The following is a 15,814-nucleotide window of genomic DNA, read 5'->3' as shown; positions in this document are numbered from 1 at the left end:
TGTGGTGTGGCCAAGGCCTACAACAGGACAACTATGTAATCCACTTCACAAACATTGCCATGGTCAGAGCACACAGTGCAGAGAGTTGGAAACACAGAGCCTTTCTCAGTAAAGAGCACCCCAGGCACCAACTTGCTCCTGAGAGCAGGTTTCAGACCACACTTAGCACTTCTTAGCAAAGTGCATCCCACACCCTGACCCCAACAACCACCTCTGGGCAAATCCCCCCTTTAGTCATACTCTTGCTCTTCCCCGGTCTGCCCTAACTAGCTCTGCACTCTCTCTCATGGCCTTGATTTTTTTTCTAAAGGCTGTGCACTGTGTAAATATAGTCATGTAATCAACATCCTGTTTTTCTTGCAAGAACTGCTACATTGCTTAGAAGAAACCTTCAGACACTGTACTTCACTGAAGGATATTGTCTAAAAATCTTTTTATTTGTGTATTGTGTAAAACATGAAGCACATTGTATGAAAACAACAAACAGGGAGACCAGCAAATCGGATTGCCAGGTCGTAGACAAATAACAATGTGGAAATTGTTACTTCCTCTACCTCCTGAACTCGTGGTGACAAGTTCATACATATCCCAGCACTTCTAAAATAACTGTCTTGCCATTTATCTGTTTTTGCCTCTTCAGGGTATTACCAGATTCCCTCTTGCTGTTGAGCGAGCTTGCACACTTGAGCAAAGAATTTGGCTACATACTTCCTACATCCTGGGATTATTGTCACATCCAGGAAATGTGGAAGTCAGCCCTGTAGGCAGAAACACCGGAGCCTGCCTTTGTGCATGCCTGCAACACACTTTGCTCCCCTCCAGCTTCTCTTTCCAGTGCTATCGCTACCCTGAGGAAAGCTAAAGCTGAGAACGTTACCTTCTCCTGGGAAGAGCTGACTCTGGCAGCTTCTTCACTGATGGAGGGTGATGTCCTGCTCCGTCTTAAATCAAACCCGACTGCTGTGCAGTCTGGCTTCCTGTTCAGTGTATTTCTGAAGAAGGAGCGTGCCCAGGAAATTCAAGGGCTGATAGACAGAGTACCAGGAGGATGGTTTTACGTGTCCAGCAGCAAAATGGGAGACACGATCCAGTCTCTTCTGTTTTCAATCTGAAACAAGTACTGAAAGAAGGAAATACAGTTTTTTCCCCTCCCAGAAAGGAGGTACCCTCTTGATGCTGCTGCATCTCATTAGCTTGCTCTGCTGAATCCTCTCAAAGGCATGGCAAGCGTCTGCAGAAAGCATACAGTAACAGCAAGAGGGAAACAGAAACAAATCAGAAAAAAGAATCTCATACGCAGCGTTCAGAGAGGCACCTCACCCTCTCTCTGCAGTTCTTATGTGCATCTGATAACCTTTGTCTCATGGGGAGCCCTGATAGTCTGGATAGTTTTCCACACAGAATATGCTGCATCCTGGTTCCTGGTAGAGCTTGGTGTGTTCTCCTGGGACATGTAGGCTTTAATCCTAGTGAAGGTTTAGGATACACTGAAGACAGGCCCTTCACCTCCTGAGCCATGTGAGTTTTGCCACTACAGAAGTTATGTACCATTTCACTTAAAAAAATGAAGTGGCATTTTCAGGGAGACCTATTTGAATAGTTTGTGCCAGGTCAACTTTGTACGCATTCACTAGATGTTCTTCGGGGACTTGCACCTCATTGCACCTCGTTCCTGGATTTCAGCATGGGCACAGCACCTCACTGCTCACATCAAGGCAGTTCAGAGCAAGCAAGGAAAAATGCTAGCTGCTAAAGAATTTTTAAAAGGTGAAGATAAAATCCCTACAAATTTTGGATACTTCCACATGCATAGGAAAGGAGAAATTTTATTTCAGGTGGCTTTTTGGATGTACATGCTTAAAACTTGCTTATGTTCTGTTTAGGAGAGACACATCATTGTTTTAGTGTTGTTTCCCCTTTCTGAAGCCATCTATAATTCCATGCATTAAACATGTTATTCACTGATTCTCTATTACATGTACACAGCAAAATACAGTCAGGGAGTACAATAAATGTAATAAACTATGTACAATTTATATTATATATCATATTGTGGTTGAACTTTGAATTTTAGTCCTGGTCATCTGTTTATAATGCCTCATGCAGGTCTCAGCCAGAAGGTGCTGACTAGAACCACTGCAGTCCAGCTACCCTTCAGTCAGATTGCATATTTCCTCCCTTGCTGCTCTGTTCAAGAGGAACAAGCTCCAGCATTATCTGAATATAGATTGATGCTACTGGCTGTTTACCCTGCTAAGTTCACGCTACTGGGCTAATGGAATAAAATATGGTATAAGATGGAATTTAGGAAAATAAGTGAATTCAAAGCATTACTTCCGGGTGATTTTCTGAAACCATGCAGAAAAGTGAGCTGGTGTGAGACACATGGTCCATGACAGAGGTGATGGAAAGTTGATGAATACTGGAAGGGAGACTGGAAACTAAAATTTTTACAATGCATCAGACAGAAAAGGGATACTTTTTTTTTTTTTCTTTTTTTTTTTTTGTAGGGTTGGGGAAATAAGGATATTTGTAAGAAATCAGTGACAGGATTGTTTCTAAACACCATTTGGTTCCTGTCAGTATTTTTATTAATGATACTGCTATGTTCATTCTTAAGGTCAGAAAGAATTACTATACTTCTCTGAATTTCTGTCTAAAATAGATGAGTCTCTAGCAGTCCATAACACCAGGGCCAAACCCAAAAATGCCCAAATTCTGAGAAGATCACAGGACAACTTAGGAAATAACAGGTCAAATGAATCCTGCAAAGTAGCCTCTCTTGATGTGTACCAGTTGAACCTTCTCTGGTTTATTTTTTAGCCTTTGGGGTAAAACTTTCCCCAAGAGTCAAATCAGTGTTTAAACTTTTTACAGCAATACCTCTGGGGGTCTTGACTCCTCTGGAAATCTAAGTATGCCATCTTTATTAGATCTGAAATGCATATCAAATTCATTTCTAAAGTAAAGTTTAACTCTCTTTGAAGACAGGTGAATAATACAAGTAGTTGCATACAGGGTTGCCATTTCACTTTACTGCTCATAAGCTGCCAACTGATTTTGTGACCTTAAGGGCCAAATTGTGGCCCTTCCCTCAGCTGATACGAGGGAAGAACTCAATACTTAATGCAGTGAGATGATGAGCACCATAGGACAGAGCATCCACAGCTGCTAATAAATCCTCTATGAAGGGCTGAGGCCCTGCAACTTGGAGAGGAAAGCTGAAATGCTGTGCCACCTGGATGTACCGTGCCAAGTTCCAAGAGGAGCGGCAGAGACTTACTGTGTAAATTCCTACTGCCACTGCTTGCCTGACACCCAGGGCAAACTGCGTGCAAAGGTAGCTCAGACTGAACACAAGCATTAAAAGCAATACTGTGAAAGTGAATCTTTTAACATTGATCATATTTCTAAATCTCAGGTGACAAGCACTGAAAAGTAGTATTTCTTCACCTTCTAGCTTAAAAGCTATATATTTTGCCAAGAACCATTATTCAAATTACAGCTGAGTTTCTCCCACCTCCAGTTCCAGACAGGAGTAGGAAAACAAGGCAGATCCTACAGAGTTCAATAAGTATAACAAGGGATACTAAAGTCATCAGAATCTGAGATTTTAAAATGTGCATGTATGTTTTGGGTCTAAGACACGATACCTAATACCTTTCTGTCTTTTACTGACTCAGATATTTTGTGATACACATGGTTCCTATAAACCAGTTACACCAGCTGTAAATCAGTAACTGACCAGAGCTGAATGGGGTTAGCCGAATTCAGCTAGCCAGCGTGCAAGAAACAGAACCATAGAATGGGGTTTGGGTTGAGGGAGACCTTTAAATATCACCTAGTCCAACTCTGGGGGCTCAGGGCAGCGCACCAAACGCCTCTGAACCTTGCTGATTGCCAAGGAGATGTCTGCTTCCCTGGTGAGCTGCTCACTGTGGGGAGAAGAGAGGCATTGGATCTTGTTTGCACAGATGGGGATTGGGGGAGAGAGACACTCCCTTTGGTCGAGTTTGCACCAAGGGAAAAAAAAAAGTAAAAATCCCCTATGTTGCATAGATGTTTGTTTCTTTCATGACATTAGTTTTCTTTTAGTCATTCATGAGATTGTGGCAGTAGTGAAACCACTGCCATGGCATGGTCAGACCATGGTGCAGTCCCAGCTGCATCTCTTATGCCATGCAGGGCTCACCACACATCTCCACGGCTCCCGTGGGGCTGGTGGCACAGGAACGGCCCAGCTTAACCAGTGTTAAACAGACTTTTATTGCAAACTTCCCCCCCCATTTCTTTCACTTCCAAGACTAAGCCTCTGCATTTTTTACTGGTAGAAGTGCAGATCCATCCCCCTGCTAACCCACAGCGTCATTGGAAACTCCTGTTTTAACTCAAGGGTGCTGAAAAAGGGTATGTGGGGGGTTGGGGACTGTATACTCATTTCTGAGAAAAGACGAGAATAAAGGGAAGGGTGTTTTTTCCCCTGTGGCATTTACCACTTCATCACAGGAATCCCCGTCCCTGCTTTACAGAAGCACTGTTGATTTTTGAGGTTGCAGTGCTCAGAACTTCCCTGGGAAATGTAAACACTGTATGATGACAGCTGTAGGTCATAAAAACATTGTCTAATAGGCAAGCTGGGCTGTTGGCATCCAGAAACATGGGAAACATGGACACAGCAGTTTGTCTGTTTGACTCTTTTATTGTCCTGCTCCTGTCTCTTCTTTCTCAGTTATCATTCACTCTTATTTCCTAGACTTTCTTGTCCAAAGGACCCCAGGTGCATAAGCTCTGGTAATCATAAGTGAAGAATATTAGGGTGCTTTACACCCAATTATATGGTGAATGACCAACATATGTTTTCCTTTTCATGGGTCATAAAGCACATTGCAAACATTAATTTGTTAAACCTCACATAGAATCCCTCTGAGGAAGATGTTACTTGTGTTAAACCAGCTAATTAACAGTTATGTCTACCTGTCACTCAGTGGCAAGTTTTATTTTCCTCCCACAGACTAAAAACCTTCCTAGGTTATGGTTAACTGGTGATTTCCATGATCTACGCTGCCCTTTATGGAATCTTTCTTCATTTCTCAGAGCATGGAGAGAGCCCTGTCTTTATGAATGCATTTCACATTGTTGAAATTCACCAGACAGCAGCATGCAAGGAAGAAAACATATTTCTTGGAAGTTCATGGCTACAGTTTTCCACATCAGTAACTTCAATGGGGTGCTTTAGACCATTTTCCTCCTATTTCTTGAGACTGAAATAACTTGATTTATCCCCATATAAAAGCCAGCCTTCTTTACTATGTAAATAATTAACTCTCTTTAGAAATGTGTGGTTTTGTATCCTGTTCCTGCAGACACTGTGCATACAAAATTCTCTTTGGAGTCATGTGAGAACTTAGGAGGGAGTTAGCGGGGGTTGTCCAGGGAGGTGGAGTGTCCATCCTTGGAGATATCCGAAAGCTACCTGGACATGATCTTAGGCAACCAGCTGCAGATGGCCTTGCTTGAGCGGGGGAGGTGAACCAGATGACCTCCAGAGGTCCCTTCTGACCTCAACCATTCTGTGAGCTTTTATTTCAAAATGAATGCAGAAAAGGTCAAGTAAAAAGAGGGCCCAAATCCTGCCCTCCTGTATACATAATTACTGTGGTAATCAACTCCCTTTCTAGAGGTGCCCAGGAGGGTAGAATCCTGTTCTTTTCCCTGACTGAGTATTCCCACTGTTATTATCGTAAAATCCAACACTACTAATAAAAACTCACACAAAAAGATCCAAGGCTTATGAAAGGAGTACGTGTCACATCATTCTTCCAAATGATGACACTTTAGATGTAGGCATATATCTAAATAAATAAATGAAGCCAAAGCTCCTTCTAGAATACGCTTTTTATATAATGCAGAATAGCACAAAGGCAGATCCAGTACACATCACTGGGAAGAAAGTGGTACAGTTATCAGTAAACAGGTATATTTGCTGTAAAGAAGTATCTCCTACTAGGCTGGGAACAGTTGCTACAGGAAAGGGAATTATCAAGGTCAGCTCTCCACTGTGCGAAGGATTTGCCACAGCTACAGAATGCAGATAAGGAAAAAGTGTCTCTAAAGCACCTTTCTGCTGACCAGGACCCAGCTGGCCAGGAATAAAAAAATATAGAGCAGGGCTACTCTGTTTTTACTGGCAGTTACTGAAAATTGTTGCAGACAATTCTCAGACAGCAGCATACTAACTCCACCTTTGCAAGCCCAGGCAGGTGCTGTACTACGCTACGTGGCTGGGCTGGGGAACTGTAAGGAATACAGGAGCATATGTGGGCATTGAGGAAACAAAATGTTATTCATAACCCGTGAGGTTAAGGCAAAATTTACTCCTATTCTGGATTCAGATCAATATTTGCAATTCAAGGAGCCTAGTGGTAGAGCATTCAATTGATGGGTTCTGAGCTAAACTGCTTGCAGTGATTTCTTTGAAATACAAACTAGCTGTCGAAGGATTAAGAATGCATTGGGAAAAAAATGTTTCTGATTTTCATCCAGGTGTTTCTCACAATGTTAGAAAATGGCCCTGATTTTAAGGTGAGCAGAGTTTGCCAAAGAAAAGAATGGTTTTGGTAAGATTGTGTCTAATAAAGAATAAGAAAGGGCGGTCAGCTATGAACACCTCTGTGAGAGGAAGAGACCTCCTCACAATGGCAGCTCCTGTACTAGCTGCTGCTACGGTGCCTTCCTCATTGACTTCCACGTATGTCTTATGGACAACATTTGACAGCACCAGAGATTTTGCAAACGACATTGCAGAAAGATCAGCTTTTGATTCAGTGAAGATGTCAGTCATTCCCATCTCTTGTAATACCTCATTGAGGTTAAAGGTGCCTTCAAGCTTGAATCGGGGAAGGTAGACCTCCACTCTTGTCTCAAACATGTGCTCTGAAGAGGCCCACAGCATTAAATTTTCATAGGTCATTGTGCTTTCAATCTAGAAGATAGGGGGGAAAAAAGAGCTTAAAATATGTGGGCAGCTTTGAAAAGTTTAGATCTTTACCCAGCCTTAATTCAAACAACCAACTTTCAGCCATAGTCCGTGACATAGACTGCCTTACCTGCTCCAGCCCACTGGGAGATCCATCAGCCATCTCACCTGGCAGCAGGATGATCATACTCAGTAACTTCTGAGCATAAGGGAGTTCAAGGACCTGAGCACCCATCTCCTCAATGTAGCCTAATTTAAACATCCCTTTCTGATACATCATCTGCACAGGTTTCTTCTCATTCTATTTTAAAGAAAATTATAGTCACTTAAGCAATACAGCTCTTAACATTTGAACTTATTGTGAGTGTAATATCAATAGAGTTTCAGCAGTAATTGTTAGGCTAAACAGTTTATTTTTTTGAACCTATGGTGACACGCAAAACATCAGCTTTGCCATGCATAAATAAAAGGGATAATTCTCCAAACCCCCCCCCCCCAAAACCCCAAAAACCAACAATTTCCCTGCAACTGATCAGATGGTGAAGTTGCTTAATAGTGTTACACTTCCAAACAGGCTAGACTGGGATAAAGAAGAAATAACACTGCAAGAATCAGGCTGTTATTTATCAGGTTGGTGGTTTAGACAGGAAGCAATAAATAGGTTAAGAGCAAACTCATAGCCTTTCTCAGACATGTTCTTTTAGGTCTTGTTATCTTGCCCTTTTTGTGATGGGATTGTTTGAAAGCTGTGTAAAATTCACAAGTTTCCTTTTACAGTTAGCTAACTTCTAAAGCAGTGAAAGAATAATTTTGGTAGATGACATATATTCAGAAAAAATCCTGGTAGTATTGATTAGCATATGAAGCAAAATCTATACAGCTTCTCCCTGTCTCATAGATTCTCCTACTGCAGCAGTGCACCAAATGTTCTCAGCTATAGACCATTAGCAAAATCCATATTCAGAGATATATTTAAAGTCATAAATGTAAGTACTCAATATGACAGTTTCTTACCATTGTGTGTCTTAACAATGGAATGCAACATGATAACTAGAAATATATGTTTTTCTGACCTTTTCCTTTGATATATGAGGAACACTCAAAAGAGACTTTTTCACATACAAAGCTCTGCAATTTAAGATCAGACCTAAATCTGTTGGTTTTTTTTTCCTTTGTTATGGATGAAAACTAGCAGAATATTGTCACAAGATACGGAAAAAAGATAAAACTGAATTAAATTAAAGTCTTTCCTGATAACACCTTTTAGGCTTAAATGGTACACACAATTCTTGGAAGAATGTGAATGTTAAAGAACTATATTTTGCAACCATATTGACAGTACTTTAAACAATTAAGGATTTGATGATGTCCCTATGACAGGAAAAAAGGGCTAAAAGTTAATACTTTTAAAATAAACCTTCAAATGCTGCAAATACTTCAAATACACCAAAATACCCTATATTAATTTTTCCTTTTCCAAATTGCAACTGTGTATTTGTAGTTTGTTACTATCTGGCCTAGTTGGTTTGGTCTGTTTGTTTTAATCCCTCAAATGCATAGCTAATGTTAAAATGTATTGAAGATATAAATGGCAGGATGACCTCCTGGAGCCTGTATGAAATAGGATGTTCAGGTTTGCTTCCATCAGTGACAACTCTGTAATGACTAGTAGGTTCAGAAGTGCTCATCAAAGCTAGCACTTGTGTTTTGCCAGTCACCAAAGCAGAACTCTAAGTTGCTGCAATTTCTGAGTCTTGCACATGTTTTAGTAAAGATGATGTTTTTCTGTGAAGAACCCTTCTGCTACCTTTTCCCAACAGGAGAGTTGGGTTGAGTTTTCCAGCACACCCACACCTTGCTCACAGGGCAGCCCAGCCCTGGACATTATACTTCTATTATTATGCTTGCTTTATTGATCACAATATTTAGGGTAAATAATGTGAAGATTTACAGAATGCAGAGGTACCTGATTCAGTTTGAAATATCTCTGTACTGTTTTTTGTTCCTCAAATTTGTGTTCCCAGGATGCTTTGAAGTAGATTACATTCACCAGTACCAGCAATGCATGTACGTCAATCACACCAGGAGCAAAGAGTTCCTTGATTTTACCTGAAGGGAAATTTTGGAATACATAAGTATTTGTTAGTTGTCATTAAGATTTTGGACTGAGACTCAATTACTTGTCTGTTAACTTGGTCTGGGAGAAACTTAGAAATCCAGTTCTCGGTTTATACAAAGGACAGGGACAATATAGGCAAATAAATGGTAGATTCCTCTGAACTGTTACCAGACAGGGAAGACAGGATTGGGGTCACCAAATTAACCAACTGTCAGTGTCAGTGACCATACATATGTGCCAGGTGACATTAACAACAGGGAAGGAGTATTTCATTTTACATGAGGGCATCTTTCCCTTTGCACCAAGCGTAGCAGTTAACCAGCTGTGGAGCTTCTGACTTTCTGCACAGAGGCTGAAGTAGGAGCCAGCAGGTTCACAGGCATTGTATGATTACCCAGAGCAACGACGGCTCCTAACCCTGTGCAAGGTGACTTCTGAACCTTCAACCCTCTTACTGGGAGCCAGCTGGGGTTAACAGCTCCTTCCCACACCAGCCACAGGACACTCTGCCAGTACAAGGACAGGTTTGGTCAGGAGATGAGCAACTGAGAAATTATAGAAGCCTGCAAATCTATTTGCCTGTCCCCTAGTAAGTTCTGGTTTATGTTCAGCCAGAAGATTTAGAAAATTATCATCCCACTGCAATTGCAGCTCTGGCAAAACTAAAGGAAAATGGCATATATCGTATTAGTCTAATCAGCAGGAGCCAATGGTCCCTGCCAGCCTGTTAAGGGCAAGAGCTGGTTGATTGGCACTTGTGATAGTGAGTCTTGCTGGTAGTCACGTCTCTTGTCTTTGTGGGCATTGCTGTACATATAACTGCATCCTTGGTCATCCTCCCTCCTCTTGTTCCTAGTCTCACCATGATGCTCACAGCTTCCATCACCTGCTGTGTTTGTGGCTGTTCATGGAAGCAATTTGTCTGGTCAAGCCTTATAGGTATTATTGCAATTATCGTGGCAGGCATAAGGAATACAAAAGTATTTGACAACAAACATACCTTTAATTCAGAAATAATTAAGCTGATAACTTACTCTAATATTTCAAGCTTGGATGGGAAGACAAACCATCTTTAAACAGCATAAGACTGAACACCCAGAAATGTGAACAAGTGTTTGCTTTTTGTACCCCGGAATTTCTTTTGTTGGAGCAGTGGAAGAAGGCAGTGATAGTCTGGCTATGGTTTTGCTTTGTTTTACCTTGTGTCTCACTTTCGACCCAAGTGTTAATTTTTATTCTGGCAGCTTCAACAGCACCGTGAAAGTCCACTGTTTGCAGCATTGCTCCATAGAGTTCCTTAGTGCACGTTAGAAATTGCTGAAAAGCAAAACAGAGATTATGAATTGGTCACATCTGTTAAGCACTTATTCTCTTTTGTAAAAAAAAAAAAAATAATAATCAATGGTTCAGAACTATTATAGAATAGGTGGGGGACCTGTTGACTCCATAAGGCAAAATTTCATTTTGGAAACATCAACTATCTGAAGTTTATTCAGATAATCTTTGAAGAAGAGATAATTATTCTATTGCATAGGCAAAAGAAAGTTTTAAAGTACAAAGAAAGCTACAAGAAAGAGTCTTCCCATGGAGAATCACATACCCAAGGTTCAGATAAAAATAAAAAATTAGAGAAGTGTTTGTTTAAGGCTTAAGTATTCAAATCACTCAACAGAAATAATTGACAGCAAAGCAAAGATGTGACTAGCAAGATATCCCTACTAGATAATCTAGAGATCACTGTCACTTAGTAGGAAAGGAGTAAGAAGTTCATAACAGCAGCTCGATGCATGAAACTATATAACATCTCAGGTGATAAGCCCTCTCCAAGCTGACTGCTGCCTCAGTTATGCCACTTGCAAGCCCAGAAGTAAGTAGCTTGCAGACAGCTTGAACAGGCCATTTTTAGCTGTATAGTCACACCTCGGGCTGAGTGTAGACATACACCAAAAGCGAACAGACTTCTGCTTTATTTTTGCTCTATACCATGGATATCCATTTCTTAAACAAAAGAACTGAAAGCTGACATTGTTGTCTCTTTTCCACCAGCCCCAGGAAATACAGCTCCAAGAAGCACATCAAGTGCTCAAAAACACACACAATGCAGGCAAGAGCGAGACTCACAGTTACAGGGAAGCTGGAGGTCAGGACCACAGCAGTTAGCAGACACAGGTAACCTACCTGCTGGAGTTCAAATCCTTGTTGTATAAAGAGATTGTTGGCCAGGGTTAAAACGTAGTTTTCACCAAGTTTTTGTAGTTGTAAAAGCAGTGCCTGGAATGCTTCATGGTTAAGGTCCCCATCCTTGTTACACTAGGAATATTACAAACACAACAATCATAAGGATTTTCCATATTGCTTTGGTTTTTAATTTGCATCCTAATTAGATTAAACTATAGGGATAATTCGTGTTTTACTGATTCTTAAATCCCGCTGGTCTAAGCTTTATAGCCCGATCCTCCTTCAGATGAGATCACTGAAGGCTTTGGTATTGACTTCCTGGAAGACTTGGCCCTTAATAAGGAATCACCTTGTGTCAGATATTTCCTAGTGGATTAGGCAGAGTTTGTGCGTGTGATCTTAACTCCCTCCAGTGGTAGATTCTAGTGCTTTGTAACTGGTAAACTACTGTATGGGGAAGAAAAGGTTCCTTCCTGTGCTCCCCACCCAAGGACGACGTACCTGTGAGAGGGATGACTGTCTTTCCTGGCTTCTTTCTGGCTCCGTTTCTGGGGCTGCATTCTCAAGGTCAGAGCCAAGGCTCATTCTTCCTGCAGCTTTCCTGACATGGAGCACCTGCAGTTAAAGATGCCAAATTATGGCAATTGTAACTGGGATAAAAGCATTTTCCGTGTTTAAAAGATTTGCTATGCTGTCCTGGATAAATTATGTAGATTTATGAGAGATATTTTCTCAGCTTCAGTCAGGCTGAAATGACAGCCTTGAAATTGTTCATATATTCATGTTCAAATTCACATTTCTGTATTAGCAAACAAGAACTTGCACTTAATCCCTCAAAATGTTACTCTCCTCTTCCTCAAAATGTTAACATTTGATTTGTATTTTTATTGCTCCAGTTACCTTAAATTTCGAAACAAAAAGTTGCCTCAGGCAAAGAGACAAAAATAGTTTTCTTTGAAAACATCAGAACTGGCTTTTTCTAATCATTCTTAATCTTTGCATCAGCTTAGGAAATATATCAAACCCACAGTGCTTTTAATGGAAACCAGTCCTTGTTTCTAAAGTGCAAATGCCTTGCTGAAAAATTTCCAACAGTTTCTCCATTATAATAACGTTGCATCATACACAGACTCAGTCTTTTTATTGAGGATACTGGATCCCCGTAGCTTTCCTACAATAAGCAAGAGTCCCCATGTCTTGGGTTTATGTGGCAAGGTTATGGTAGCCAGGGACCTGCAGGGGTGGCCTCTGTGAGAAGAGACCAGGGGCTGCCCCATGTCAAACAGAGGTGGTTCCAGCCAGCTCCAAAATAAGTTGATTCTGTTTTGCTGCGACAATAATTGGTGAGTGATGTTCCTGTCCTTATCTCAACCCAAAAGCTTATCAATCTTATTGTCTCTCCCTGTTCTTGTTGACAAGAGGGAGTAGGAGAGCAGCTGGGTGGGCACCTGGTAGCCACCAACCAAAGTCAATTCACCACAGCCTGGGAATTCATGAGGAGGGCATGTCTACCCTAGCTGTGGGTGACCCAGCAGTCAAACTGTGCACATGGCAGTGTTAGGATATGATGGATGCAGATCTACCAGTACTGAGCCAGCTATTGACAAGAACCTCTGCTTTATGATGATTGGTCTTTTACCACTCATGGGCACAAACAAGAAAAGAGAAGAAAGATTGTAGAAAGCAGAACTTGCACTGTGGGGAGTAAAGCTGCAGCGATCAGAGGGGTGGCTTTCTTCACACCCCTACCCACCCACCTGAGTCCCTGTGAGCAGCTCTGCAGGTGAGACATTTTGACTTTTTAATGTCATAAGTGAGCTAATGCTTCCAGCCACCCAGGAGCAATCACTTCAGGTTTCTGTAACTCTCCTCACTACCCACCCAGACTCACACTTTCAGGATTCTCACAGCAACCACAAGAGAAAGCGCCTGCCCATTATTTTGAAACAAAGCCTGATATTCTGGCAGCAAGCTGGGGAAAGCCAGAGTATCCCTGTGTGGTGTATCACCTCCTCTCATTCAGCTCTTGCTCCGTGCTCCTGAGTCTGCGTGGAGGCATGGTGTCACTCACACAAGCAGATGGCAAGGATCATAGCGTACCAAGCACAACTGCGAAGGCAGCACCTCTGCTTGTATTCGTGCTTGTTTCCCACGAGACCCTCACACCTATGTTGTGCTATGACAGCAAACATTAAGGGAAGAGTAAGCAATGTGGAAGCAACTCAGCATGTTTCATTAATACTTACTTGCTCTATCTGAGCAGCAGTGTTGTTTTTTGCACCTAGATAGACCAGGGCCAGGGCAACAGAGATGCTCATTGGAGAGAAGACGATGTTTGTGTCCTCTGCGTTTCTGTTGAGCTTATTGTAGAGATCAAGGCAGAACTCGGTAATCGGTCTAGAAATGGAGTTCATCATGAAGCAGCTGCTGACTGGGAGCACAAAAGAAAGAAGAAATTTAATGCAGCTTGTTGCCTGGCTAGATCACACTGTGAAGCACCTGCCTGCCCTGAGATTGTCCCATAGCTGGTTGCTAAGTAGAAGTTTGCTAAATTCTGAGTCAGAAACAGCCAACCTTGCACACGTCTGTCAGTCCATGCTACACAGCAGGAGTAAGGATACAGCGGGAATGGAGAAAGAACCCATGCTCACAACATATGTGAATTCCTCACAAAGGACCACTTTTTTGTCTTATAGAAAACCATGGCACAGCGGGTGCTTTTTCTCCGCCCTGTGCCCCCAGCTACTGCAGCCCGCAAGGACAAGTTATGTGAGGAGCTCCAGCCTGTGTCACCAAAAGGCTAAGGGTGGAAAAGGCTAGTGCAAAACTGAACTTCAGGATTTTTCACCAGCAGAGCTCTTGTGTGGCCTGTCCTGGGCTGTCCGTGTCCAGCAGCCACTTTGAGAAGGGTCTAGAGTCTTCTTGGGAAGGGGCTGCCTGGTGTTGGGGACGCCTATCCCCTTCCAGCCAGTGCTCCCCTGCCACTCCTTTCACCCACTGAAGCCCCAGCTCTTCTTACTACAGCCACAGCCCCACATACACACACAGAACTTGCTCTTCACTGAGCTTTCTTTACTCCAAGAACTACTCAAAATGTCTTGCATTGTCCTCAAGGATGCACAGTCCGCACTGCCCCTTGCTCAGCCATGAGCCAGACACCAACTTTGCATGAGAAGCTGGGGCTCAGGCACCAGAAGTTACCAGGACGTAGAGTTGATGTGGCTCAACTGAGATGCAGCGTTTGCCTGTGCAAACCATCTTAGACCACAGCAAGTGCCAGACAGTGGGAATGTACTCAGCCCACAGGAAAACAGACAGCTTAAGATAGATTGCTGCAGTGGTTTGGAAGAGCTGAAAAGGGAAGTTGCTGAATATATGAAGGTGCCACGTGTGGCAAAGGTAGATGTTTCTTGCCTTTGCACTAGCTTGAAAATCACAGCAATAATCAATGCTTCATCACGTTTCTGACTGATGCTCTGTGGAAAGAACCTGTGAAGCTGAAAGAAAAAGTTCATATATGTTTCACGCTGAGATACTTGTTTCACCCTGAAGTCCAGAAGTACTTCACATAAAGACCTAATACAAATGAACTAAACAGAGGAGAAATACCCAAAAGGTTCTCTGAGCAAACAAATTAAAGATGAGTTATATCTCATTAATTTTGAAAACAGCTGTTCTAGTTCTGCTGTTTGTGTCTTTGTATGTTTGTCTCTTTAATTTTCCCTTTAATAACACAGTCATCTTACCACAACAAAAAGATATTGCACTAAATAGTAATTTCTCTTTTCTTCCACCTTCATTACCTACTATCCAGAACCTTTTGAAAGCAAAACTCGGCGCTTCTTTAGTGCTGAAGGTTGCATTGCTCCACTTCCACCTCTCTTGAAAGATCTGAAATGAAGCTGTGAAATTGTTCACGGTGAATGTAGGTCATGAGGCATATTGTGGGTGTGCCCAAACCTCAGAGCGAGTCAAGGAGACAAAAAGAGATAATAAACAGGAGGCATCTCCACCCCAGCCTGCAGGGAGAGGACTCACTGCCAAGCAGGAGCTGGGAACAGGTTTTAAAAGCAAGTGCCTGGTGTACTGAGGTGGCTGCTCCTTTAGAAAAAGCAGCAGGCTGTCCTCAAGGTGATTTCCAGGTGCAAACACTACGTCCAACTCCGTGGTTTTGTGAGTAGGAACTACTTAGTCAGCCACCCTGGAAACCCAAAGCAAGGGAGGGGAGGTATGGACTGGTGGAGGAACTTTCTTACTGCAGAATGAAAGGATTTAGTGAACTTTCTTAATCTAAACTGGGGAGGGCACAGGCATATGAATGATTCCACACCATAAAGCCATGTGTGTAATCTGTGTAATCACTCAATCGGTGAGAGTTTTGGAGTTACTGCAAGGACAGTGGAGTTTGGAGAACACCTACATGGTGGACAACAGATGGCAATGTTACTTTTAAAAGATCTTGGAATGGTACAGAGTGAAGATATATGATCAAAAGAAGTGTGCCAGGCAGATCACAGCTGCTGTTCTGCACTGAACATTAA

At 42.2% G+C, this 15,814-nt stretch overlaps 1 protein-coding gene across 1 annotated transcript; it reads right to left on the bottom strand.

The window, feature by feature from the left end:
* Positions 1-6,577: 6,577 nt before the first annotated feature.
* LOC104521031 (serpin B12) lies at positions 6,578-13,696 on the bottom strand. The gene is made up of 7 exons (XM_010162902.2): positions 13,520-13,696; positions 11,775-11,888; positions 11,274-11,405; positions 10,295-10,412; positions 8,943-9,085; positions 7,107-7,277; positions 6,578-6,982 (listed from the first exon to the last, which is right to left on the bottom strand). Exons 1-7 carry the CDS (start codon positions 13,688-13,690, stop codon positions 6,578-6,580), a joined length of 1,254 nt encoding a protein of 417 aa, XP_010161204.2. The 5' UTR covers positions 13,691-13,696.
* Positions 13,697-15,814: the final 2,118 nt, after the last annotated feature.

This window comes from Antrostomus carolinensis, unplaced genomic scaffold, assembly GCF_000700745.2.
Source record: "Antrostomus carolinensis isolate BGI_N321 unplaced genomic scaffold, ASM70074v2 scaffold49442, whole genome shotgun sequence".
NCBI classification, from domain to species: Eukaryota; Metazoa; Chordata; class Aves; order Caprimulgiformes; family Caprimulgidae; genus Antrostomus; species Antrostomus carolinensis.
Note: the sequence above shows the minus strand (reverse complement) of the source record. Positions and strands in the feature narration are given on the sequence as shown.

Excerpts from the sequence above, each read along its gene's own strand:
- LOC104521031 (XM_010162902.2), bottom strand. The coding sequence starts at position 13,690 with ATGATGAACTCCATTTCTAGACCGATTACCGAGTTCTGCCTTGATCTC. Across the intron at positions 10,413-11,273 it reads AAGGATTTGAACTCCAGCAG|CAATTTCTAACGTGCACTAA; the intron begins GTAGGTTACCTG and ends TTTGCTTTTCAG. Across the intron at positions 9,086-10,294 it reads GGTCGAAAGTGAGACACAAG|GTAAAATCAAGGAACTCTTT; the intron begins GTAAAACAAAGC and ends ATTTCCCTTCAG.